This window comes from Camelus bactrianus, chromosome 12, assembly GCF_048773025.1.
Source record: "Camelus bactrianus isolate YW-2024 breed Bactrian camel chromosome 12, ASM4877302v1, whole genome shotgun sequence".
NCBI lineage: Eukaryota > Metazoa > Chordata > Mammalia > Artiodactyla > Camelidae > Camelus > Camelus bactrianus.
In genome coordinates this window covers 64,992,947-65,020,042 of record NC_133550.1, presented here as the reverse complement: position 1 = coordinate 65,020,042, position 27,096 = coordinate 64,992,947, and the positions used below count along the sequence as shown (strand labels likewise).

The 27,096-nt window shown below is 48.9% G+C and overlaps 1 protein-coding gene across 3 annotated transcripts in view; it reads left to right on the top strand.

Moving 5' to 3' along the window:
- PACSIN2 (protein kinase C and casein kinase substrate in neurons 2) overlaps positions 1 to 27,096 on the top strand; it is a 119,892-nt gene that overhangs the window by 76,534 nt on the left and 16,262 nt on the right. For 2 of the 3 annotated variants that reach the window (XM_074375652.1, XM_074375650.1), the window contains exons 2-4: positions 10,395 to 10,533; positions 23,883 to 24,039; positions 25,928 to 26,163. In XM_074375652.1, the coding sequence (XP_074231753.1) occupies positions 10,474 to 10,533; positions 23,883 to 24,039; positions 25,928 to 26,163 (453 nt within the window). In that variant the 5' untranslated portion in view covers positions 10,395 to 10,473. The remainder of the gene's footprint in view (positions 1 to 10,394; positions 10,534 to 23,882; positions 24,040 to 25,927; positions 26,164 to 27,096) is intronic. The other variant, XM_074375651.1, reaches the window with a different exon arrangement.

Below are 27,096 nucleotides of genomic sequence, written 5' to 3'. Positions count from 1 at the left end.
CGGCCATGTGGTGGTCAGTATGATATGCCTTCTAGAAGGTGGACAAACTAACCTTGAGAGAAAAACCTGAGGGATCATTTGTTGGGTTTAGAGATGCTCTTTCTTCTGCCCATAGTTTGGAAGCAGGATTAAGCCACTAGCAGAGGCACTGCCCGCACCTAGTGCTTCACAACACATTGAACCCCCAGAGCTGTCACTGGGCCTGACCTCCCAGCAGCCATTGACAAGGGGTCTTCAGTGGGAAGCCCTGGGACCCCAGGTCAGAGTGCCCGTCACAGTGCATGAGGCTGTGATTACTGAGAGTCATGCCTTTTTTTACTCATTTTGTAAAATGCACGTATTAATTGCTATTGATATTCCCTTTAAACTTTAAACTTTAACATTTATACGTGCAGGCCTGTAGCACAGGTGCCATGCTGTGTCACCAAGATTGTCCAGTAAGGTCTGTGATGTGGACATGCTCAGAAGTAGAGGCTTTATGTTGACTAGAGCATGTTTCACATGAAAATGAGTTCATAGCTGAACTTTTGGGACCTGTGAGAATGCCCTTGCAGGGTGGCTGTAGGGGTCAGATCTGATAAAGTAGGAAAGTACTTTGCAGCCATGAAAGTCACTGCAAATGCACTCTCTTATGATGATTTAGCTTTAATCCACTCAAGTTTAACCATAATCTCTTGCCAGTAGGAGGTTCTTTTAAAACATTTTAAACTCAGAGAAATCTGCGTTTGTTTAATCCTGCACTCTTCAGTGAAGGTAGTGGGATGCTAAGAAGGTACCCAAGATCCCACTGCTGTTTAATGGTGAACTTAGGAAGAGTCTTCCAAATTTTGGCCCTGAGAGCCCTTTTGTAAGAGTGAAAAATGACTTCTGAGTCATCAAAAATTAAATTATGTTCAGGATAGCTTTATAGGGCTTGTTTATTTGAAGCGTGTGTGATTATCTACATATATTTTTCTTTAAAAATTGGCATTCCTGGCAGTGTATACCCAGTGATTTCCTAAACCAGACTGATTAACTAATATTTAATTAGTTAACTAACTAGTAATTAATACTAACCACCATCACTGCTACCATTCTTGCCTCTTGTGGGGGATTAATTGTGTTCAGATGTGCACAACATCCCACTAAAGAACATTGGTCCATCAGGGTCCATGTGTGAATAACTAGTGTCCATGTAAGGTTGAGTGGAGTGAGTCCTACACACTCTGGAAGTGTAGACATTAGAGGAATTTCATATTTAGTTTCATAAATGTTAATTTACTAGAAGTTTATTAAAAACAAATAAAAAACCCCAACCAGTCTGATTTCTGCATTTACCAAGTGAGAATTAGAAGGTGTGCTGAGGCTCATTTGTCTCTGCTACAGCTGAAGTTCTCCTTTTCACATGAACTTAGTCTTGTCTTTTCCTTTTTCTGTCCATTTCTTATTCATGCGCAGTATTGCAGGTGCCGTTTCACCTCCTAAAATACTATCAGAGTCGTGTGAAATGAGTAGGACCCCAAAGGCAGCAGCATTTTTCTGCCAAGGTGTATTTTGGGGTCATTTTTGTCTTCTGTGCCTCTCAGGATATCTTTCCATCCTTTCTCAAGGGTATATAATCTCCCCCTTAATTGTAGACTGAGGGTGTCAGATTGAACTCTTGGTTTTTAAGCTGTATTTGAGAGGTTCACCAACTGTTGTTGGAATGTATGAGCCCAGAGTCCCCAGTGAAGTGACAGGACAGAATGGGAAGCTGTATGTACTGTGACGTCCCTCCAGGGTTGGCTCTGACTGGGAAAGACCCCCAAACCCCTGAGGTCTGACCGTGAGGGCCCAGCACAGTAGTGTGGGACCATGATGTGTCAGACAAGCGGGAAATGCAAATTATGCAACTGAAAGCAGCAGACCACAGGACGGCTTGTTTGCCTTGATTGCAGCGAAGACAGACAGTGGGTGACAGGAGAAGGAAGAGCTGAGTGATGAGAATCAAGGCTGGTGGAACAGAGCCTGGCCACAAGGAGCCCTCGTTGGTTTTGACAGCCCTGTGGTAGCCAAAAGAATAGACATTTGGTCTTGAAACTGTTACGGGCTTAGCAGTGCAGGTGGGTTGAATGAGCAAAGCTATGGAAGCCAGATTGTCACACCAAAGCAGGAAGGTGCCTGCTCTGGAACCGATGCTGTGCTGAGCCAAAGCGGCTCCATGTTTGATAGCGTGGAATAGCCTCCCTGTTTAGAAAAGTTTGTTTTTCTTTAACCAAACTCAGCAAGATTTTTTTTCTGTAGGAGGAAGAGGGCTACCTCTGTGGTGTTGACTAAAACAAAATAAGACGTGTTTTCCCCCAGCTCTTTCTCTTCTCTTCTGAACTGTGATATTCAAGGGTCTTGAGCCATGTTTGTTTTCCGTGAAATGGCCCTGTGTCCCAGTGGAACCCCTGAAGTCCCTCTTCCTCTCACCAGCCCTTTCTTCAGTTTGCAGCAGGTAGCTCTGTGCCATCAAGTGGCTGTGACTCCTCTGCTGGTTCAGGAGGTGGTTTCCATCGCAACTCCAAGCTCTGTGAGAGGCGATGACTTTTTAAAAAATTTCTGGAAGCACTTTTGAGTGTTTGGCCCACACTGCTTCTAGAGGACCCTCCCCACCCCATCTGGAGCCTGGGACTTGCTGGGCTGTGGCCTCAGCATGCTTCCCTCAGAGGGGGCAGCCTTTAAAACCAAGCATCCTGTAACACACAAGCTGTTTTCCGTTGCTGAGGTAAATGTACTACACTGTGTTCCAGAGATATAAGTCACTTTATTTGCTGATCTCTATCTCTTCCTTTGAGGAATGTTCACTTTCCCAGATAAAATCATTGGAAACAAAATAGGCTGTGCCAGACATTAGAGTCATTAAAAAAAAAGTGTTCCTGCTTTGCTAATGGTGCAGGCCTGACTCCCTGAGCACCCACCATGTAGGGGGCAGCTTGAGGGCCAGAGAGAAGTAGGAAACCCCGTCCTTTCTCAGAGGGACTGACTGGACGTACAGGAATAGCCTGAGTCAGAGCTGGAGGCAGGGAGGAACCAGGAACCTGTGGGCCCCCGGGTGGTCGGGGCCCTGGCGCGGAGCGGCAGGAGGGCTTCCTGTGTGGCTGTTGGTACACAACCCGAGGCTGAGCCACACATCCCCCACTAGGGTTGCTGAACCTACTTGTGGTTTAGTTTAACGTCTGCAGTGGTGTTTATAAAAGAACTCTAACCACTGGGCTTAAAATATCTTCACATAAATGCTCCGGTTATTTCCCTCTGTGGATCTTCAGTCTGTATAAATCAAAATTATCCTGACTCTTCAATTCAACTTTTCTCATCCTGAATTCATCCAGCAAAATTTTATGGAGTGAGTGTTGTGTGGTCCGACTTGAGTTTTGAAAGGGTTACTGTGTTGAGAATAGACAGAAGGGACGGGAGAAGCCAGGACACCGTGGGGAGATGACCGAGATCCCTGAGGGGACACCTGTGGCAGGCAGAGCTGGGGGGGTTTGCAGAGGGGTGGTCATTCCTTGATATGTGCGTGGACTCCTCTCTCGAAGCTGTGGTGCAGTCACGTGGCCCAGAGGGACCCCCTCCTTCCTTCCAACACAAGCCATTAATGAAACAAAGTAGGGTATTTTTATGAACTAATTTTTGTATCCTAAAAGTATTACATGCTGATAGTCAAAATTTCCAAATTGTTTAGAAGATTGTGAGGCAAAATGTGGAAGCCCCCCTGTCCCCAGAGCAAGTCTGAGGCCCCTGTGGGACTTCCTGTGCATTGGCATACTTTGGTGGGTACCCAATTGTGGTTTAATACCAGGGGGGTCAGACTGTACCTACTGGGCTGCAACCCACTGTGTTCACACGGCACGCGGGACATCGTCACGTCGCTCACGTCTGTGCACACAGTTACCCTCCCTCTCTCTCCTCTGGCTGCCCGTGCTCCACTCCAGAGGTGTGCCAGCATTTCTGATTCTTGGTGGACAGTGAGGTAGCTTTCGGTGTTATTAATTTTTCTTCCTATTAAAAACAATGCCACAGTGAGTACCTACCTTTGACTCTGGGTGAGTTTATCTGTAGGAAAAGTTTTAGAAGAAATAGTTGAGTCAAAGGCTAGGTGTTTCTCTTTTGTTAAATACATCACATGTTGAGAGACAGGTAACAGCAGGTAAAGGACAGGTATGGAAGACTGCTTGGTTTTCAGTAGCATATCTTACAAGCACTTGAGGCTTGAATTTTTATCCATTAGCACAGATATAAGATCTGCGTTACCACACAGCTTCCTCCCTAGAGTCCTCAGTGCTGCCTCAGGCAGGCGTGTGGGCTCCTGCCTGCTGGGGCTAGTACAGGGACCTTTGCCCCCTGGGGCCTCCTGCTGCTGGAAAGGCCTCTCCCTGCCCTTCACATGGCCACTTGCCCTCCACCTGGGTTCCTCTGAGAGGCCCCACCGTTCTGCCTCCACAAGCCCCTCCCTCCTGCTTTTCCCTCTACTCTTTTATTTATCTCCATCCAGCTCTTCTCACACTCTGTCTCTGCTTTTACTTTACTGCGTGTCAGTCTGCCTTATGAGGCTGTCAGCCTGAGGCAGGCAAGGACCATATCTGTCTGGTTCACTGCTCCATCCCGAGGACTTAGAAGAGTGCCTGGCACATAGCAGGTATTGCAGAATGAATGAGTAAATCCATCCCTTACTTAAGGAATGATCCTCCCCTCATCCAGGCCAAAACGTGTCTTAGAGAAGTTGTAGTCATTTCCAATTAGTGAAGAATTTCCCACCTTGGGTAACTACAGTGAAACAAACCTTAGATCTAGTGTGTGTTCCCCTGCAGGGCACAGCTTTTTCCAAGGCCAGCTTACAGAGGAGACAGGGAACATGTGCCTTTACTCAGAATGTTCTTGCTTTATAAGAATAGCCTTTTGGCCTAATGACTTGTTCTGTTTTTTCTTCTTGGATCAAAGTAAGGGCATTAAGGGGGAGTTAGATGTACTTATGTAATGTGTACCTTTTGTTTACCTGATACCTGTTATCAGGCCCACAGGGGAGAAAAGAGGTTATTCCAGCTCCAAGCCTGGGCCAAGGGCACCCTTGGCAGCCTACATTAACCTTTGAGACTGCATACATTTTAGGAATGGCTCTCACTGAACAGTGTTTACATTCATCAGTTGCAGAAGTCCCTGGAATCTGGAGATCTGGAACTGTTTTCCCTCACCTCAGTCATTCTTGGATTCCTGAAGAATGTCTCTTAGAATGTATTCAGTAAACGTCTTTTTTTTTTAATTGAAGTACAGTCAATTACAATGTGTCAGTCTCGTGTACAGCGCAATGGCCCAGTCATGCATATGCATACATATATTTGTATCAAACATCTTTTGAGGGTATCCAGTGTACCCAGGACACATGGGGGCCATGCATGTGTTATTCAGGAAGGGGGAGGGGAAAGGGTGTGATGATTTGTACATCTTTACACTTAGGATTTTCTTGCTCTCAAGTTTCAAGTTTGTTGCTTTTATACCTTCCATGAGCAGACAAGGTCCCAGGCAGAAACACACTTTCCCTGCCCCTTGTGCAACTGGAATTTTAAGGTCTCTGAGGGGAGCCTGCCTGAGGGCCTGCCCAGTGCTCCACTGATGACTGGCGGTTCACGGAGTGGCCACAGCAGAGCTGCACTCCTCCCAGAGGCCTCGGAAAGAGGAGGGAAAGCCTGGAAGACCTGGTTCATTATTCACTCACTCATTCACTCAGACCTTTGTTGAGCACCTACTACATGCAGTACTGAGGGGCACTAGGGCTGCGTGGTAAATGAGATGCACAGTGGAGCCTACAGCAGGGCTCCCCCTGCTCCTTCCAGCCTGTGGGACCTGAGGATGGCTCCTCCCTGTCCCTTAACCATCTCTTACTCTTTTTGTTTTGTGTGATTGGAAATTCCTGTGGTCTTATCATCCAGGTCACTAGCTTCATCTTTAATCTTGTCATTCTGCTATACAAGTCAAACATTAAAATGTTTATTTTGGTAATAAGGTTCTTAAAAATTGAGTGAAAATATTTACTTATGTCCTAATCACTCCTTTTTCATAGCAGCCCATTCCTGCTATATGGGTATAATAATTCTTGACTTTCTTTTTTTGGGCAGTGCTGAAAGGTGCTTGGTATGTGGGAGCTGTTAGGTGTTGGTTTATGCTTACCCTGGGCTCCCAGGTGAAGCAACAGAACCACACCTGGTTGAAGCAGACTTGCTTTATTTGACACAGACATGACTTCAGCACAAGGAGCCTTCTTTGGGGCCGTCTTTTACTCATTAGATCGTTACTGAACACCTTTGGTGGTGCAGACTGCCAGCGCATGCAGAGCGCTTAGTGCAGCACCTGGCGCGTGACAAAGTCTTCCTGCGCGCGTAGGGTTGCTGAGCGGAGGAGGGCTGGCGCTAGTGTCACGGTGGTGGGGAAGACCTCATACAAGTGCTTATGCCAGTAGCAACCCTTATGGGAAAACAAAAATCACATCCAGCCCCAGACTCTGGCATTTCTCACTACCTGTTGGTGGTTTGCTGGGTCATGATTTTAAAAGCAACAGCTACCACTCTTGGGGTGTCAGATGTGCACCATGTGACTTTGCTTCCTCATCTCTAATCCCCATACAGTCCTGTGAGGAAAATACTCTCATCCTTACTTTATTGAGAGGCTGACTCTTGGAAGCGGAGCTGCTGCTTCCCACATATTGGTGATATTTGAAGCCATAGGAGAGGATGAGACATTGCTGGGAGGTACAGGAAGAAACTCAAGAATGGACCATGGGGTGTGCCAGTGATGGGGAGAAGAAAACGGGTTTATCAGAGAGGGAGGAGGGAGCCAGGAGAGACCGGGGCCACTGAGACTGGTCCAGGGTGCTTTAGGAGGAGTGGACAGTTGGGCAGGACCCCTACTGCAGGGCAGGAAAGGAGAGCTTTGGTAGTTGCCGATTGAGAACTCTGCTTGGGCAACTACGGTCTGGACTCAAGACTCCCAGAGGTTGGCATTGCTCTGTGAATGTCAGGGATGAGTTTTCAGGTCAACCTGTACTTTCATACCAGTTGTGCTTTCTCTGTGGCAAAGACCTTGTCCCCCAGGCCCTCTCTTTTTCCTGTCTGCCTTATGACTGTCACGTGGAGCTGAAGAAGTAGTGAGGACACTTGGAGCCAAAGGTGTTGGCCCAGGATGAGGCTCCCACTGAGGGAGGCCCTGCCATGGGCTGCAACCTGGGATCCTGGGGCCTTCATGCACCACCTGGTTTAACTGTCACTCAAACCTGTTGGAACACAGCTCTGGAAACTGGGCCTCAGAGAACAGAGTGGCTTTCCCACAGCCACCACCTAGCTTATCAGTGGTGGAGCTCGCGAACCTGAGCTTTCCCGATCGTCGCCATCCTAGGCTTCCATCTGCGTTATCTCACTAACTTTTTGGGCAGGAGATCTTCAGTTCTGCATCTTACTTTCTATGTGTAGTTGGGTTTTTTATGCCTTGCCTCAGTTTCTTCTCTAGGACTTTGAATGTCTTTGCTGACTTTTGACCTTTTAGAGGAGACTGAACAGTTCAGTGAGACTCTGTGCAAGATCTGCTTCAAGGGTTCAGGAGGAAAATGCCATCAGTTCTGAATCATTGTAAGTCAGAAGTGTGGTGGCATACACTTCCAAAAGTCATTTGTATTGGGTCTGAAACTCCTTGCACAATTTTACAAAAAGAGATTGGCTCTCCAGATTCTGTTTTTCTTAGATTATGACATTTACTTAGATAATGGCACTTATATATGAGCTTGGAGAACGTGTGAGTGGGAGATGGGGAACAAGAACTGAGAATCTGTGCAGGGAGCTGGCTCTAAGCAGCACACTCGCGGATAGGTGAGCTCACTGCAGTCGTTACACACTGGGCTGTGGCCACATGGGGTGCCAGTGGGGTCAGCTGGGCCCTCGCACACTTGTGATCTTGGGGATGTCGCAGTGGCTGAGCACAGTGCTTTGGGGAGATACAGGGCCCTGGACTGAGGGAAGATTACCAAGTTGCCACTGAGTGACTTGACCAAGGAAAGCTGGACTTCCCTAGTTCTTACTGGTCAGCTACGTGCACCTCTCATCACGAGGGCCCTCAGCAGCTCCAGTGTTTGTTGGTTTTGTTACTGGGCAGGACGTCACTACTCAGTGATTCAGGTTCTTGCTCCTAGAAGTCGACTGTGTCTTTTTGTGCTGATCCCACAAAAGCCTCTTCTAGGCTCCTGGCACTTATTAGGCTCTTAATAAATCTTGTGCAGAACTGATCTTCCATTAGCATCTAAACCAGGGCTGAATTCAGATAGAAAGTGAATTCCTCTACCAGAGCTTTTCAGGTGTCAAGCTGCTTCTCTACCCAGAGCAGGCACCTGCTCCCTCCTGTACCTGCTCCCTGCAGCTGCTCCCTGTAGCTGGCCAGGCAGCCCAGCCAGAGGCTTGATTTGCCACCTTGAGACCCGCATAAGCCAAAAGACCAGATATTCCCTGAGGATCCTGGAGCAGAGACCAGCCTCTTTGAGTAGAAAACTTTCTGCTGCTGCAGTCATGGGCTGGGGTGCTGCTAGGAGGGCCCTGGCTGAGAGCATGGGATTCCACAGGCAGGGAATACGGGAAGAAGAAGCAGCAGGGCCCAGGCCAGAGTGGCCTGCCCAGCCTTTGGGATATTGAAGGGCTAAAAGGACATGCTGCCTCTGTGATTACAGAGCAGAGATCTGCCAGCATGCTGTCAGGAAGAGTGTTGTGGGGCACCTGCGCATCTCTGCCTGGTTATACCGTGTGTGCATTTGGAGTGCTTGGCTTCGAGGTATCATAATATGCTCTTTACTTTAAATTTATTGGCCATACAGGGCTGTGGTCAAGTTTGGAAGCTGTTAAATCTTTCAGATTAAACCTTTTAATTAGCAATTAGATCTTGGGTTGTAAGACACCTATATGATTTATTTAAATCTGAGATAGTTTTTAGAAAACATCTTGGTATGATAGAACGTTACATTAACAAACAGGTAGAGTTGGTGTCCTGCTGGTCGCCATCATTCATTGCTTAGGTGACCTTGGACAAGTTACTTAGCCTCCCTGAGCATCAGTTTTCTCAGCTGTAGAGATAAAAGTAATGATAGTGCTAATAATTACTATCTAATAATAATTATATTATGATTTACTATGTCCATAGCGCTTACTAGGGACCACATACTGTTCACCCCTATGTGTACTGCCACATTTGACCCTCACAGTAATTCTGTGATGTAGGTTACATTACTGTCTCTCTTTTACAGATAAGGCCCTGGAAGCACAGAGTGGTTAGGTAACTTGCCCACTGTTGCCCAGCTCATGAGTAATGGGTCTGAGATTAGAGCCCAGGCAGCCTGTGTTCCTTACTATGCTTCTAGACTGTCTCACAGGGAATCACAGGGATTAAATGTGATAACATGTGGGAAGGTACCTAGGACAAAGTCTTACACTTCGTAGATGTAACATGTAGATTACTCTGCCTACCCAGCCCTGCTTTTTCCCTCCCAGCGATAAGCTGAGACTTTGGACAGTTAGGAAACTTTCAGATCTCTGGCTGTGTGATCTGAATGCGGGGTGGTGTAAAGGAGAGTGGAGTCACTTTTTTCCCCAGAAAGTCAGGGCATCTCAGCTGGTTGTGGACTGCTCATTCCATCAACATGATTTGTGCTTGTGAAGGTAGCGAGGGTCCTCTAGCAGGGGAAATAATCACCCTGTTACCCTTGCTTGGATTTAGAACATTGAATCGTTGCTCAGAAGTGATCAATTTAGCTTGTTTGTCTTTAATTTACTCTTTCTAGGTGACCCTCACACAGATGGTGTCAGGATAAACTGGTCTGAATCTGGGCCTTCAGTGGCTGAGATGAGTCAGTCATGGAAAGGGGGAGACGGTACCCCCCACAAGGAAATTGTGGAGAGTGGAGTCAGGTGTCAAAGGTGGATTATTTCCACTCACATTTTACCCCAGGTCCTATTCCTGCCGGAGGGGTAGGACAGGCTGGAACAGGGCAAGCCCAGAGATGCAGGGACTCTGCTTTTGCATGTCCTCCTTGCATGTTTTCTGCCTCTTTCTCCAAGGGATGAGGAAGATTAGTAAGGTTATCAATCTGTTGATCTAAGTTGTAGACTGTTATTCAGAAAGCTCTTTGAGCTCTTCAGTAAGATATGGAAAAGGTTTACTTGTCAATGTGAAATACACACACATGCATATAACCTACACACGTATGTCAGTGGCGAGTTCAGAGTTTACTGACTTTCTCCCACCTACAGGAAACATTTTAGACTGTTCTCTCCTGAAGGCAGTAACGGAAATGGAAGTTGTAAAGTGAAGATGGCTGTTTTTTTACCTTGGAAATTTTAAAACCACAATGATATGTTTTTCTTTTATAGGTTTGTCTTCAGATTTTGAGCACCTGAAGTTGACCGCTGAGTTTAAGCATTCCCTGCTGCTCCCTCACCATTTGAAGAGATGTCTGTCACTTATGACGATTCAGTTGGAGTAGAAGTGTCCAGTGATAGCTTCTGGGAGGTAATGCCCATGATTTCTTCCAGATGAATGCAAAGACTAAGCCAATGGTGCCTGAATGGCCTCCCCTTTTGCGGGGCTAGGATTGGGGGATGAGACGAGTGTGCCCCAAAACTAGCTGGGCATTTGTGGTCAGATCTAGGTGTGGCTTAGCTGTCAGTGACGGTGGTAAAGGTACCTTGCTAGAAAAGTCTGACACCGAAAGCAGTTGGAGGTGTTTATTAAGGTCTTGTCAGTTTGTCCATTCTTGGAGCTTCCTTTCCATGTTTAGTCATGATGTGACTTGGAGTGATGTATGCTAATTACTGGGCTTGCCATGAGAGGTAGTGTTACTTTCAAGTTTTGTATAGAAAAATGGATGGCGGTGATGCGCCGTCATGCTGGACAGTGCAAGCAAGCGGCCAGAGGGCTGAACAAGCTGCCCTTGAGCTTAGCTTGTTGGCGCGTCTTCCTGTCATTCTGTGCCAGGAGGAACTCCTTTCCCAGTCAGATTATTTTGTGGGTTTTTTTGGAGGTCACTCTTCCTGAGCCCCATGTAATTCCTGCCTGCTGGTTAAAGCAAGGTCCATTTCTGATAAAATTTTGTTCATGTGGCAAAACCTCTGGAGCCTTCCCAGCAGCTGTGGGCTTAGTAGAAAGAGCCCTGGTTTTGCAGTTGGGAAGATCTGGGTTCTCATTCCAGCTGTGTCATTACTAGCTATCTGTGTGATCTTGGGCAAGTTGCTTGACTGATCTGAGCTTCAGAGTTTTCATCTCTAAGAGGGGGATGATACTGGTCTTCGAGGGAGGCTGCCAGGATGAAATAAGAATGCAGACATCGGCACCACGTGGGTGCTTTCCTGACACAAAAGGCTCCAGTGCTGTGAGAGATGAGAGCAGGCCCGGGCTTAGCTGGGGAGTAGCTCACATTAGCTCTGTGGACGCATTAGTTAGGTGTGCAGTTTTGTCTGACATGAAATGCCATCTGATATTGTAGCCTAACAGAGACAAGTGATCACGAGAGCCCATGTTTTAAAAGATGAGCGAGGAGCTCAAAATTCTCTCAACACTTTTCTTCTGTATATACTGGGGGAAGGGTCATTATTGACCCTTACTTAGTTGAATACTTCATTTTATTAAAAGTATGTGTTTGTTGAGCACCTACCGTGTGCTAGGTCCTGTGAATTCCTGTGGGAAATGTGACAGCCTGAGTCCCTACCCCTCAGCTGGTAGCAGCCTTCCTGGCGGGTATCCAGGCCAAAGCTCAAATTTCAGTAGTCAGAAAGGCTCAGATGCCCCGGAAGCATTTCACTGAAGGCGGCAGGTGTGATGGAGCAGCACCAGGGTTATGGGTGTGTCCCAGCCACTCAGCAGCAGCGGCGGCTCCCTGGTGTGGTCAGGTGCATTCTCACAGTTTGTAGAGGTCAGAACAGGCAGTTCCCAGATGTAGTGTGGAGAAGCCTCTGGGATAACGCTGGAGCTCAGGGCCCACGTGCAGGTCTGGGTGCACAGACAGGCAGGCCCTGCTTGCTGGCCCCTGGGAGGCAGTGGTCTCGCCAGCGGTGCAGAAGCACCTGGGGAGCTGGCGCTGGCTGCAGAGCCTTCTATGAGCCCTTGTGAGACTGGCCTTTGGAAATGCAGGTTTTTTTCATTACCGATCCCAAGCTATAGACAGAATACTTTACGGTCGGGGGAGAATTTCTGTTTGATAACTGTGGTGACATTGCCATCTGGTGTTAACTGGCACCTGCCTTGAGTGAGTTGGCAGTACAGAGAGGCTGGCACACAAAAGGCCGTGTTAGGGATAGACCAGGAGAGGCAACGGGACGAGTCCAGATACACGCTTTGGAACCAGGTGGCCTAGGTTTAACTCCCTGCCTTGTCACTTACTATGTGTGTGTGGCTTTGGGCAAGTTACTGATTTTTCTTTTCCTCAATTTCCCAGTCTGTGAAGTGGGGATAATAATAGTAACCACCTCCTAGTATTGTGAGAGTTAAGGGAATGAATACATGTAAAGTCGTGTTGGGCATCCAGAAAGGTGCTGGCTGGGAGCTCGGTCCCTCTGGTATGGGAGATGGGGTCATCGGCACTCACACCCCATATAATCTGTTCCTGTGGGTGATTTGTCAGCACTGTCTTGATTACCCAGTCGATGGCAGAAACTGCTATGGAGAGATTAAGTAGCTAAATACAGTGCTATTACAGAAGTCTTCAGCTTCTTGTTAAAAAAAAAGAACTAGGTGAAGGTTGCCAGTATGTATTGTCAGCATAGATTAAATCAAGTAGCTTGAATAAGTTCTGTCATTGATGTAAACCCTTAGGCTCCTTGTTAAATTCTTAACTGCAGTGTAATGTCATCAGACAAGAACATCTCTTGTATGAAGGATGCTAAGGCAAATAGTTTTATTTTCTAGGCAGGCTCTGCTCACCGTGTGATGCTTTCCCTGAAATTACTCTTCAGCTCGTATAAATCAGCAGTGCCGCTGTCCTCGTCTTCCAGCATGGGTGTTCACTGAGTGGAGGAGCCATTGCTCAGGCTGACCTGGCCCTGCTCGGCTTTGGGCAACAGAAGTGCATGCTGTCAGCTGCATATCTCTCCAAGCTGCCAGCAAGTCCCTCTTTCCCATGGAAGGCCACTTTTCACTGGCGTGACCCACAGGGCTGTACAAATCTAAAGGAAACCTTGTGGTCTTGCAGTGGGAAAGTCTTTTGTGCTTAATTTTACTCCTTTATACCAAAGGAACTCACTGGAGCGAGTCATTCTAGAACCATCTCCTGCCCTCCAGGAGCTTTGGCTGTGACGTTTGGAGGTGAGTTCCTTGAGGGAGGAGGCAGATCACTGTGTGAGGTGCTGTAGGACTTGCTGGGGTGTGCAGGAGGAAGTGGAGCTCTGCTGGGGGAGAGCAGGAGAGGTAGCGTGGGAGATGCTCAGGATTGGTACTTACTAAGCACTCAGATGTTTGGCAGATGAACGAGTGAACAAGGAGCGATCTTGGGAGGAGAGATTACCCACGGGGACATAGTTATCAGCCAGGAGTATTTAGTGAGAGGGGACACTGTCTGTATTCCCCAGTACTGAGGAGGGCTGGGGATCTGATTCCCACCGTGAGCGCGCTGGAGGAGAAAGGACTATGGCCTCTGTGGAGTGTGAGGGCTGTGAGGCCAAGCTTCTGTTTGCTGTTTAGTGTTTCTGCCAAAAGCTGCTGGCCTCACTACCTGGGTTGTCAGCAGCTCTTATGCAGGGAGGTGCCGCTCACGCAGCACCCACCTGGGGTGTGAGGGAGAGTAAGATGGGTGGTGACCCGGTCACAGGCGGCCATGTGCTCCCGCCGCCTCCTGGGCGCCTGGCTGAAGGATGCGTGTGTGCATGTGTGCTCACGCCCAGAGACGGGAGCTCCAGGGCAGGGTCTTCAGGGCGATGGCTCACAGGTGGGGCATGCACTGTGCTCAGGAGCAGGTCCCTCAGGTCTAAAACAACTTTGTTTAGACACATCCTTCCTCCCTACGTTATTATGTGTTCTGTCTTTGAGTTAGATCTGAGAATTGGAATTTCTCGGTTTCCATTTCATCCATTTTTCCGTTTGTCATCTTGAACACTAAAAGATTGATAATGCAGTTGATCTTTGATGTTGCTGAAGTTTGGAATTTGTGCTTTAAAACTCTCAAACAACAAAGGGTGCCCTTGCAGGGTGGGGAGCCTCACTTCCTTCACCCGCCTATGAGATGAGTACAAATTTCAGGAACTGGGGGTGGGGCTGGTGAGTGTTAGGGGTGAGAACTGAAAACTAGGAGCTGGGACAGAGTGAGGCCTGAGGCAGCAACAGGGCTAGTTTGGGTCAGAGCTGAGCCAGAGCACACAGGTCAGGCTCAAGGTGGCTGGAAACTGAGGCTGTTGATAAACACGCAGCAAGGGGCCTCAGTGTCTCACCCTCCCGGGGCCCTGCAAGGTAAACTGCATCAACCCGTTTTGAGAGTGGGGAGCCCACTGAGGTCAGGGCTCGTCCAGGCAGTGGTTCAGGGGGTGTTAAGGTGAGGGGCTCCTAGACTTTGTTTGTGTTCCAGTGCCGGGCAAGTTGGGAGCCTGGGTGGGGATGAGCTGGAAGGTAGGTGGGAGAGCTAGAATGGAGTCCTGCAGAAATGAGGGCTGCCAGAGCACCGTCTGACAGCAGAGCCCAGAGTCCATGGTTCTCCAAGGATACCCCTTACTCCTTGGTGTTTTCAAGCACACATCACAGGTTTCACCGCCCTAAGATCAGTTGTGACTCCTGTTTGGAAAGGGGGTTTCAGAGTAGGGTTTGGGATAGCGTGTAAGCAAGGTGCCTGAGACAGGAGGCCCTGATGTGTGTACAGGATGTGGCGCTGCTGCGCATCTGCAGGGGGCGTAGTGACACTGAAAAGCCCAGTCCCCGGGCCCTCCCGGCCTGCCTGGACACGGGGGACTCAGAGGTAAACTAACTCGGACCCTGAATCTGACTGAGAGCCTGTAAGTGCAGTGAAGGAACTGCGACACGCTCCTGCTGGTTTGTGCCTGGCAGAAGGGTTAGCTGCTCATCTGCCATCCACAAAGTTAATATCTGATCCTGTGCCGAGTCAGTTCTTTCAGCTTTTGTGTGGAGAGCTCAAGGGACTCACTGGATTAAGAACTGATAAATAAAGGATATAAGTTACTCCACTGCCTGCTCCTCTAGCTGGGCGCTCGGCAACCTCTCAGTCCCCTCCTGTCTACATGGGATGGAATCTCTGCTTCCAGCACCGTTCAGGCATTGAGAAGATAATACCAGTGCCCTCTGTGTGCCTGGCATGGAGGATGGAGAAGAATAAAAGCACAGTCCTTGTCCTCAAAACCGCTGTGTTATCACATTTTGCGTGTGACAGCAGACGTGGAAACGAGTGACATGGGAGGGATGAGCTTCAGGGGCGGCGGGTATTCACGGCGGGGGAAGCACTGCATGTAGCTCACACTTTGTGGGCCTTGTCACCCTGCCTCAAGCCTTTAGAAGGCAGCCTTGCCCTAGAGTTCCCTTCAGCTCTTACCTCAAATATCACTTCCTCCAGGCAACCTGACCAGCTGGAAAGCTCCTTCCAGAACTTGTCACTGTTTGTTGTTATTCGATCACAAGTCCCATGAGGGTAGGGACCATGACAGTTTGTTCACCACTACACCCCTAGTCCCTCACACAGCCGTCAGCACACAGTAGGTGTTCATCCTATATTTGTGAGTGGTAAGAGGGTGTTGCCAGACCCTCAAAAACTGAGTTATGAGTGCGTTGGTGGGTAGCCAGCCTGCTGGTGGCATTGGCAGACTGTTCAATTAGAAATTCTGGAATTGTGAAGGTCCTTTGGAGGTCACCTAATCCTGCCCCCCCCCTCTTCATTTTGTCTCTGAATGGACAAGATGAAGAAATGGCCAAGTCTTTTCAAGTGATGCCTTCCCTGGCTGACAGCATGTCTGACTGGGAAGAAACCCAACCTGTACAATGAACTCCCCAAATTCAGGTGCATTTGTCCTCACAGAATCAGTTCTAACTCCACGGTACAGCTGAAGGGATAGAAATGTAGGCAGGAGACCTGGTCATTTATTTTTGGGCAGGGCCAGCTCTTTGCTGCTCCTCTCCTGAGAGGAGCTGGAGGAAAGGTGGCCATATCAGGGAGGGCCAGGGGCTGATGGATTCAAACGAGATAGCCAAAGCTCATTGCCATCTCAGGGCTGTAATTAAGGAATTCTCAAAGGGCTTTCTTTCATCCTTGCCTTTCAAGCTGAGAAGACCCTGGTGGCTCTGGGCTTACTGTGTCAGCTTTGGATAAAACATTTGCCTCTGACTGTGCACTTGCCTGGAGGGTCACCACCAGTGGTTTTACTTCTGGTCCAGTGAGCTTGGCAGAGCTGACTCACTCTTGAACCTGCCCCTGCGGGGTGTAGAGGGAGCAGTTGTGGTGTGTGGGCCTTTGGGTCGCAGGTTAAAGGGCATGAGCACTCAGAGTCAAATCAACGTCATCTTTGGCAAGCGGTCTCAGTAGTTTACAAGTTTGTGCGTCCTGGCATGCACCTTGCCGGCACACAGAGGAGTCGGGGATTCAGGAGCGGGGTCTGTACACGGCCTTACAGTCTTGAACTCTGCTGTGGCCTTTCCTGGAACCCGCGGGGCTAGTTGGAAGCACACACCTCTCCTAATATCAAACCATTTAAGTCTTGGCTCTATACCCTCTTTGTTCTCACCCTGAGGAAGGTTCTGGAAGGTGAGATCTGCCTCCGTTTGGCAGTATGATTGTGGGTGACTTTGCCTCTTCAAACCTGTTTCCCTTTCTGTAAAATCCCACTGCCTGAGACCATCACAGGACTAAACGGAGTGACACGTAAAGCTGTCAGCACACTGCCTGGCAAAGCCAGACATGCTCTATTATGATGCTGCTGCTGCTGCTGATGATGATGATGAAATCTGTCTGGGGCCTGTTACCAGGAGGCCTGTAGGCCAGCTGGGGTGGGGAGGCTCACATGCCAGACTGAGACCCATGTGGGACAAGCTGCGACTGCGGGGCATGGGGGCGGTGTTTGGAAGGGCCCTCGTGGCCCCCAGGTGGACCAGCCAGCAGGACCCTGTGGTGGGGAATTGGTGTCGCCTGTCTGCTAGTGCAGGCGACCCAGGCGCTCCCTCTTGGTGGCCTGGCAGGGACGGCAGGTGTCAGGGAAGCCTCTGTGGGGAAGACCAACTGAACCTTAGCAGAGAGCTGCAATTGGGGCAGGTAGGACGGGACTTGGTCAACACCACCTTCTTCTCTAGTTCTTTCTTTGCCTTTGGCACCTAATCCTCTCCCTATTTCTAAAGCTAAGGCTTCCGTGAGCATGTGTTCCTGTAAACTTTGTATCCTTGCTTTATGTGCAGCTCTTTTTAATTCACATCAAGGCATCACGTGCCCTGTCATTCTGTTTCTTTTTCTCCTCTCCACATACTTTGTGAGTCTGTTCCCATTGCAGTGCCTACATGGTCCTGCACTTCCTTCTTGCAGCCACACTGGGGTGCCCCCCACATTCACCCCCACATTCCCCAGAGAGAAGTCTCCGACATGCCCTGTGTCCCACGCCAACATTTCTGTGGGGATAAAAAGCAGCACCATGGCTGGGTCCCCTCGGGCCTGTGTATGCTTAATGACTTCATTACTCCCGGGTGTTGCAGGCCTGCCCCAGGCTGTTTTTCCACCAGTATATTCAGTAAGGGGTCCTATGTGCCCAGCTTCACCCACACTTGGTGTTTCCCATTTCCTGGGGTGCGCCAGTCTGCGGCGGTGAAGAGCTGCCCCGCTGCTCTCGTGGGCATTCCTTCAGGTCCCACCAGTGTGAGCACCTCGCTCAGCCCTCAGCCCCTGGGACTTTTGCTTCTCTCTGAAGTTACCGCTTCATACCTTTGCCTGTCTTCCCAGGGGCCCTCTCTTTCATGTTGGTGTACAGGACTTTCTGAGATATTCCAGAGCTTAGTCCCTTGTCAGTTTAGACATAGCAGATTAAGAGACAATATTTGCAGTCTGTTAACTTTGTGTTGTTGGTTTCTGAACAGAAATCCTTAATTTTTAATGTAAAAAATTTTTTTAAAAATTGAAGAGAACTTCATGCTACGAGCATTGAGGGCCTAAACAGAAGAGCAGAGATGCTCTGACCTGTCACCCTATGTTGTAAAATAATACCTTCCCAATGGTGACATTCCTTGGTTTGCATCTTTTTATTATTTTCCTAATAATGCTAAAGCTAGTATTAATTGTTAAAAATAATATTTATACACATGCACAAATGTGTGTATATGTATCTTATGGCTTTTACGTTTGAAATTTTGTTTAAGGGGTCCTGCCCTGCCCTAAGTCACAAAGATATTTGCTCACATTTTCTTCTAGTCGCTTTATGGTTTTACCTTTCACTTTTTTTTTTTTTTAACCTTTCACATTTTTACTGAGTGCCTGTCAAGACCCACCCAGTGAGTGAAAGGCAGTTGAGAAAGCTGTGGATAAGAAAGACAAAGGTTAATACTGTCTTAGGGCACAGTCGGAAGGTGTGTAGGGTTGATGTCCTTTGTGCTGCGGGCTCCAGTCTGCACAGCCTGGGACGGCAGGGAGTGAGGCCGTCCGGGAGCTTGGGCAGGCGGGCTGGCTAGGGGTGGGCAGGCCAGTCTGGGGCATGGGCCTAGGAGCACCCTCTGCCTGAGGGCTGTCGCTCCCTCACTCTGTTGTGCATTGAGTCAGCAGTGAGACAGCCAGAACCTCACCAGGGTCCCTGGGGACATCCAGAGTCCATTGGGATTCTTTGCAGTGTTGAGATGAGCCACACGCAGGAAGAGATTCATGCCTCAGGGCTGAGGCACCATGAGCTTTGAAAGGGCATTCCTGCCCAGTTCCATTCTCACTTGAAACCCACTGGTTTCACCCTGGAACTTTGGTTGTAATCAGGTGATTTGTCTGTGAGATAAGCCTGATGGTCACCGACCAAAGAGGAGGGTAAAGGAATGAAATGGAAGGTGTGTAGGAGGTGACTGAGATGTGGCGCTCTATAGGTCCCGCCGACCTGCCTGCCCGCGGTAACTGAGCTGGCCCTGGGGCCGACAGGAGGGAGGCTCAGCGGAGCTGCACGTCTGCATTCACATTTCCTCTCATCCACCTGGGATCCCAGGGGTCCCACTGACCTACTGCCAAGTCCTCCAGCTTTCCTGTTGCCTTTGGCCACCGTGTTCCACAGAAAGGAGTTGGCCAAGGCAAGTAGGCTGTAAAGTCAGAGAAGCAGCCATTCTCCAGTGTCCTTGTGAAAGGCAGCTCCAGACTGTTTACACGCAGAGGATGAACGAGGAACTGGTGCAACCTGTTTGAACAGTCCTTCCCACCACCCTGTAATTATAAACCTGCTGGTTTTTAGGCAGAGCCCACTGTCTCTGCTCTGATTCCCAATTACGTAGATGTTTCTGCCAAGGGATCACTGCAGCTCTAGCCCCAGACTCATCGTAGCTGGCTGTAAAAACCAAGACTTGTCGGACGCTGGATTCTTGGGGCCTGGGGCAGAGGGGCGCCAGAGGAATGAGGAGAGCCAAGCATACAGATGGCCAGGAGGATGGCGGGCAGCTGGGGCCTCTGGGCTCAGGCGGAGGGCACTGTGGGTAGAAAGGGGCAAGGGGCTGAGGAACTCAGATTCCTGGGAGGACAGTAGGACCAGATGGGCTTCTGGTGAGCCCAAGGCAGAGCTTGGTGGTTGGGTGGAGGGAGGCAGAGAGAGGCTTCTGGAAGAGACTGGAAAGGAGATGGTTCTGCTCTTTCCACCTGACAGGCCCAGCCTGTAGGAACCACCCCCAAGGTGCCTGGAGCTGGGATCCTGCTACTTCTGTCCCCGCCGCCGTCTGCCCCCTGGAGGGCGAGCGGATCCTTCTTCCTGCTTTCCTGCTCTTGTCCTCACTGCTGTCAGGAGCTGCTCACACCTTCTCTTTAGGACGAATGCCCAACCCTCTAGACTTTTCACTGTCTGACCCCACCTCCCACTCCACCCTCTGCACCCAGCCCCCAGCTAATTCTCTAGTCGTCCCTCTGCGTTCTGTGTTTCATATTCTCTTTCTAACGGACTTCTCATAGAGCCTCCACACTGTCACACCTTCGTTTTGCTAACACCGTCTCTGCCTGGAATCATTTCCCTCACCTCACCTTTAATCTGTCCAGCTTCCTGCTTGTCCTTGAAAACTGATTTTGGATGTTGCCTCCATCCCTCACTCCTCCCTCAGCCAGGTGGTTCCCTGAGGGGAGGGAGGGGTGTCCCCCCTGCACCCGGGCACTTGCATGTTGAGCATGTCTTTAGCATCTTGATATCTGAGGAAGGGAGCCTGAATTTAAAGGAAGTTAGGAACATAGATGGCTTCAGACATAGTTTTTTTAAATGGGCATTTTATGAACAAATCAATTGAACATAAAGATTGGAAGAAAGCTTGTTTATTTTAAATTCCTACACAAGGTTATCTGCCATTTAGTCATCTCAAATCAAGCTAGTATTTTGAAAAGCAAGAGAGAAGCTTTTTAATTACAGAACTGATAAAGCAGAAATAGCTAACTGTATGTCCTGACTTTAATGTACGATCAATTTATCATATATTTGAAATTAATTTTTCTTGCATTTTGAAAACCAGTCACTATCCCTCAGTTTTAAAAAAGAAGGCACATGAATGGCAAATAGGAACAAGAAAAGTTGCTCTGTATCATTAGATATTAGGAAAATGCAAAATAAAATCACAATGAGATATTGCTATATACTAAATAGAATGGCTAAAATAATTGAAAAAAAAAACCTGACAATACCAAGTGCTAGTGAGAATGCAAACCAGTTTTAAAACTCATACATTTCTGATGAGAATGCAAAATGGTACAGCCATTTTTTTCTTATGAAGTTAGACATACACTTACCATATAGCAATTCCACTCCTAGGTATTTATCCAAGAGAAATGAGAACGTATGTTCACACAAAGACCGATAGGTGATGTTTATAGCTTCTTTATTTATAATTGCCCCAAACCAAAAATAACCCAAATGTCCCAGGATGAAAGGGTAAACAAATGATGGTATATCCATACAATAGAATCCTACTTAGCAATGAAATGGAATGAACTTCTGATAAAGGCAACAACATGGACCAGTCTTGAAAGCATTATGGTAAGTGCCAGAGCCAGTCACAAAAGCCAGGCTGTGTGATTCCACTTATCCTGGACATCTTGGAAAAGGGGCAAAAATCAGATTAGTGGTTGCCAGGGGCCGTGTGGGGAGCAGATTGACTGCAAGAAGACACAAGGGAACCCTATGGGGAGGTGGACATATTCTGTACCTTGATATGGTGATGGTTATACACAGTATACATTTGTCTGAATTCATCTAAGTGTATACCTGGAAAGGGTGATTTTTATTTTATATAGATTATATCTCAATTTAGAAAAACGGCCGTCAGTGGCTCTGCTCTTAGGATGACCGCCGGCGCCTTATTCAGGGAGTGGGAAAGCCACATGCTCCTCCACTGGGTGGTTTATGGAGATGGAAGGAGTGACACCTGATGAATGTCACTGTGTGTGGACTAAAGTGATGATCTGTCACAGCCCATATATAGCTTTTCTTTGAGCAAATGACAGCAGGGTAGATGTTGCTGGAGCATCTCTGTGCCTGTTGTCATGAGCACTCCCTTTCCCCCTTGGCCCCAGCAGTGCCAGCATTTAAACCTAAAACACGTGCTTCCAGAAACATCCTTCGTATTCTTTGCTGCTTTTTAAGAGTTCTCATTTAAATGTGAATGAGAACTGCAGTATGTGCTGATGCTTTGTACCAACATGTACCTTGTTAAGAAATATCCTTTCCTTTTCCTGAAATCTTTTTCAAGGGTTTTGAAATTCAGAGAGCTAGGCGGGTTTCTGGGGAGCCAGTGTATTCTGATATTGATTACCAGTCTGAATACGCTGGTAACAGTGAGATGAAAACCAGACCTACACCGTGGTTTCACGTCGACCGTCAGGTCTGAGCCGGGCTGTGCTTCTCTTAGCTCTTCTTCCGCCGGCTCAGCAATGCTGTCGTGTCGTGCTGGGTGCGTTTTTCATTCTGCTTTAACTTCAAAATGACGGCAAGGCCCTAGTTTAAAGGAAGTGAGCACGTGATGTCACTTCTAACTGGTTGTGAAATGCTTGCTTTCTCCTTTCTTAAAAAGGGGCCACTGGAGGATGGGGTTGAAAGCTCAGTTCAGCTGCTGTGTTTTGGTGAGCTGTTGACCTGCTCTCCTCGCTGGGGAAACAGCCAGGCCAACCTGGGCAGGAGGGGTTTGTGGAGGGGAACCGTGACTGATCATGGGGCCGGAGAGCTGTTTATGCACTTCAGCAAGCCTGCTGGAAGTCATACGGACCTCGGAGAAGGCCACCCACACTACCTGACCTCCCAGAGTCCTCGCTGTTCCCACGGGGGTGGGGTCATCTCAGCCTGTCTAGAGCTCTGGCCTCTGGACAGCTCTTCCTGGAGGAACTAGAGTCCCTTTCTCTCCCAATGCTCCTCTCCGTGTGTTCTGTCCCTTTGCACTGTCTCCCTGCCAGCCCACTGTAGCCTCTTCTCCCCCTGCCTACCTCAGCTCAGGAGGGAAGGAACCCCCCCCCCCCCTTGGTAGTCTGAACTCCCTGAACTGTTCATAGGTCAGAATTAGCCAGGCTGCACCGCAGAGCGAGAACGGCACCGTTTTCTGTAGAGGGGGACAGTAGTCCTCCGTTCTCTAGGAGCTTCCAGATTGACTCTAAACAGAAAATGTGAGAGTGATCAGCCAGGTAGAGACCTACAGAAATGGTAACGCCGACAGAAGGGTGACTACAGTTTTTGAAGATAGAAGGAGGAAAGAGTTGAAAATACAATAGATCGTTTTTTCTGTCGTATTTCCTCTGGCTGTTCCACTTTCAGCTATGTGGTGTCCTTTCTAATTAGCAGCTCAAAGAATGAAACATTGTATGCTGATTTTCACTCGAAGTTAGCCACTAATATTTTTTCAATTACCCTTTTATTATTGATAATTTAGATAAGCTAGTCTCTCCTTTCGTATGTGAGAAAAAATAGTCAAATCTCACCTTGGCCCTTGTCAAAGCAAATAAGAATCTGAGTTTTCCATCATGACTCCTACCTGGAACCATTTGAAAAATTGCTTTCAACTGCATCCCAGCCTCTATGACTGTGACTGTGGGATCTCAGCAAAAATTGTAACTTCCTTAAGCCTTGGTTTCCTCATCTTAAAATGGGGACAATTATTCCTGCTCATTAGGGCAGTGGCAATATGTAGAGGTGTAAAAAACACACTGTGGTGCCTGGCACATGGCAAGTGCTCAGTACGTGGGAAACAGCATTTATTACTATAATTGGGAAGTAACAATAATCCAGGATGTGACGACGTCAAAGCAGTGGGCACCTGAGAACCTGCTTATTCCAGTGATGATCAAAAGGCCTTTAGCCAAGTCTATAATTATTTATTAGAAGATTGTTTTATTTAATCTGAGTTACTAAAAAAATTATTTTTGTTTTTGTTGTTTTCCGTCTCTCTAGTTATACATTACCTACTCTGGGAAGCTGTCCCTGGCCCCTCAGTCTGCGTGAGAGGCCCTTCTGGGCGCCCTCAGCCCCTCGCTTCCTCTGTCAGAGCCCTTCCTCACAGGCCTTTCCCCTCCGTGACCCACGGGGCAGAGCATGGATGCTGGCCACGTGGAATTGAGAAGCTCCGAATCACTGTGTTGTACGTTCCTGCCAGTAATCAAAGTGGGAGCTTGTCAGTAACAACGCAGGGTGCCTTTCAAATGGGAGGGGCGTGAGCCCCGGGAGCGGGGTTGGTGTGGGGGCCTCACAGCGTGGCTCTGTTTCTAGGTCGGGAACTACAAGCGGACAGTGAAGCGGATTGATGATGGCCACCGCCTGTGCAGCGACCTCATGAACTGCCTGCACGAACGGGCGCGTATCGAGAAGGCGTACGCGCAGCAGCTCACCGAGTGGGCCCGGCGCTGGAAGCAGCTTGTGGACAAGGGTAGGGAGGCCACCGCGCGACGCATCTCGGCCCTAGGCGCTTAGGTCCAATCATCGACCCTCTCTGGGCTGGCTTCCTCTCTCGGAAGACTGAGGTGGGAGTTTATCTCGCACTTCTGGGGGGCTGTAATTTGTGACCCAGCAGCACAGACAGTGGGCGGGAGCCTCCTCCCCCTTCCTGGGGACGCAGGACTCCCATCTGGGAACAGTGAGTTAACTGAGAACAGAGCCTTCAGGGCCCAGACTTGAGAAGGCTCCTATCCAGTCAGAGGCCTTGCTGCTCAGTGCAGTGGTTTCTGACACTGTTTATCTGTAAGCTTGGCCATGTAACAAGTCAGATAAGACATGTAACAAGTCAGATATAACAAGTGACATCGGCAGGCTTTCTAATTTTGAATTTTATCAGGAATTACTGCAGGTGTTGTATGATGCAGGTGTTGCCTCCCCTTCCTCCCCAGCAAAACACTCAGAAGATTCAAGAGCTCAGTGACAGTGCTGCTGTGGATGCAGACTGTGCTCAGAATGCACTTCCCAGCAGCAGAGGGGACCTTGATTGATTACGGGATTTCCTGGGACAGAAGCGGATTGATGGGGGTTTCTCAGGGTGTGTTTGGGGACCGGCTTTTCTACCATGACTGGTTGTCCTCAGAGGAGACGACCGGGGAAGCCAGGCCAGGACAAGGGGTCGTGCAGGGTAGGGCCCCCAGGCAGCTTCAGTTGGGTCTGGACCAGCTGCTGGTCTTTTCCCTGATGCTGAAACAGGTTTTCTGTGGGGCTCAGCACAGAGCCGTGGTACAGAGCAGGTGCCAGGGAGTGGGGTGGCCTTGCATGGGCAAGGAGTGGCTGGTAAGGGCCCAGCTCCTTCAGTAAACGGTAGCTGGCGTTATCTGTTTCCACCTGCCTGAATCCCCTCTTAGGATCCAGCTGTCAGTGCTGTCCATTCTGTTTATTCAGAACATGAGGTTCATAAAGCACTTTGGCCCCCTCACTTTGTGGATTCTGCCACAAGACCTAGGCAGTACAGGGAGCTGCTCATTTTGTAGACATGAGGGGTTAGAGGTTCAGAGGGGCTAACCTTCCATGTTTATTCCACCCCCACCCCATGCCTCTCTGTCATTGTCCCTTGAGGGCAGCCCTGGGTCTTCCCGTTTCCTTCCTCAGCTTCTGTGTAGCCTGTCTCTCCTTTGTCACCTCATGCCGAGCCATGTCACACCCTCAGCAAAATGACAGGCCAGATTATGGGCTTTCTTCCTGAGAACAGTGAGTGAGGTGACTCAGGCACCCCCTCACCACTCTCTAGAGAGTCCCATCTGGGCCAGAGCAGATTCCTGTCCCTTCCTCTCCTTCCTCCCCAGGACAGGGCTTCCATTTGCTGAGGAGACAGTCTTTCATTCAACAAGCAGTTCTGGGGTCCTGCTGTGAGCCGGGCTCTGCGTGTACTTGTGACCCAGAGGAGGAGGGCCAGGGGCCAGCAGGAGCCCGAGAGGGTGGGCTCAGAGCAGCCTGGCAGAGGTCAGCTCACTTCTTCTAGAAGACCCCGTCTTCTCTAGCCAGCCTTAAGCAAATCAAAACTTCCAGGATGAAGAAATTTGAGTTTTTAAAGAGCTCAGTAATTTTACAAAAAGGAAATGTGGGCAATCCCTCAAATTCTCTAACAAAAGAACGGCAGAGCAGATCCAGCTTTGGTTCCTTATTCTTTTCTTCATCCCAGGAACTAAAAAAGGAACAGCACCAAGAGAAAACAACCAAAGGAAACAGCCAGGCAGCCAGACTGCCAGCCTAAACCCCATCCTAACAGCTCAGGGAGGTTAGCAGAGGAGGTCCCCCACTCCCCCAGGCCCGTCCGGTCCGCAGTGCCTTGTAACCCACCGGCTTCTCTCCTGTGCCAGGGCCTCAGTACGGGACGGTGGAGAAGGCCTGGGTGGCCGTCATGTCCGAGGCGGAGAAGGTGAGCGAGCTGCACCTGGAGGTGAAGGCCTTGCTGATGAATGAGGACTTCGAGAAGATCAAGAACTGGCAGAAGGAGGCCTTTCACAAGCAGATGATGGGAGGCTTCAAGGAGACCAAGGAGGCCGAAGATGGCTTTCGGAAGGCACAGAAACCCTGGGCCAAGAAGCTGAAGGAGGTGCAGCCCTCCCGCAGGCCCCTCCCTGCCCCCGCAGCCTGCTTCTCGAGGCAGCCTGACCCCCGCCCGCCCGCCCGCCCGCCACGGCTCCTCCCTCACCCCCGGGAATTCTTGCCTCTGCTTTAGGCACAGGATGCCGCAGCTGCTGGAGAAAGGGCCACCCCTCAGGCCCGAAGCCTGTGGTGGCCAATGTTACCCAGGTTCAAGACGCTCAGTGCTTTATATGCCTTCTTTACATGATCTTCATCAACCCATTTTACAGTCCTGGAAACAGGATTAGAACCACACACAGGGCTTAGAGCTCAAAACCCAAGCTCTCTCTTTTTTTTGATAACTCCATGTCACGAACCTTCTGGTCTATTAAGAATATTAAATCTACAGTTGCCAAAGGTTATCTGAGATTAAACGATTATAGAAATTATATTAAACTATTATAGAAATCTATATTATAGATTATGCTTCTTAAATTTGAGCAGCTTGTTAAAACCCAGATTCCCAGCCCCACCTCTAGAAATCCTGATTCAGTAGGTCAGCAATGGGGCCCATGAATGCTCAGTCTTATTATCTCGCAAGTAATGCTTCTCCCACTGGTCTAAGGACTACATTTTGAGTAGCACAGTTTTAGAAGAACTGTTGGTAGCACTGGGGACTGGTCATTAATGTCCTAGATTGGAAACCCAAGCTTTTAACCACTAACAATGATTCCCCCAACCCTCGGGAACTGTCTATTAGAAGTCCCTTCGGACTAGTAAAGGAGGTAATTTTAAATTATTCTTTCTCTTGCATGGATTTTTCTCTCAAATTTGCAGTGATACTGATACTCATTTTTATGAAAGCAGCAACAGAAACAGTTGCGTCTCACCCAGCCTTGGCTAGCCGGAGGCTGTCATACCTACACCCCAGCCCTCAGCACACGCGGGACCCCTGCCAGCA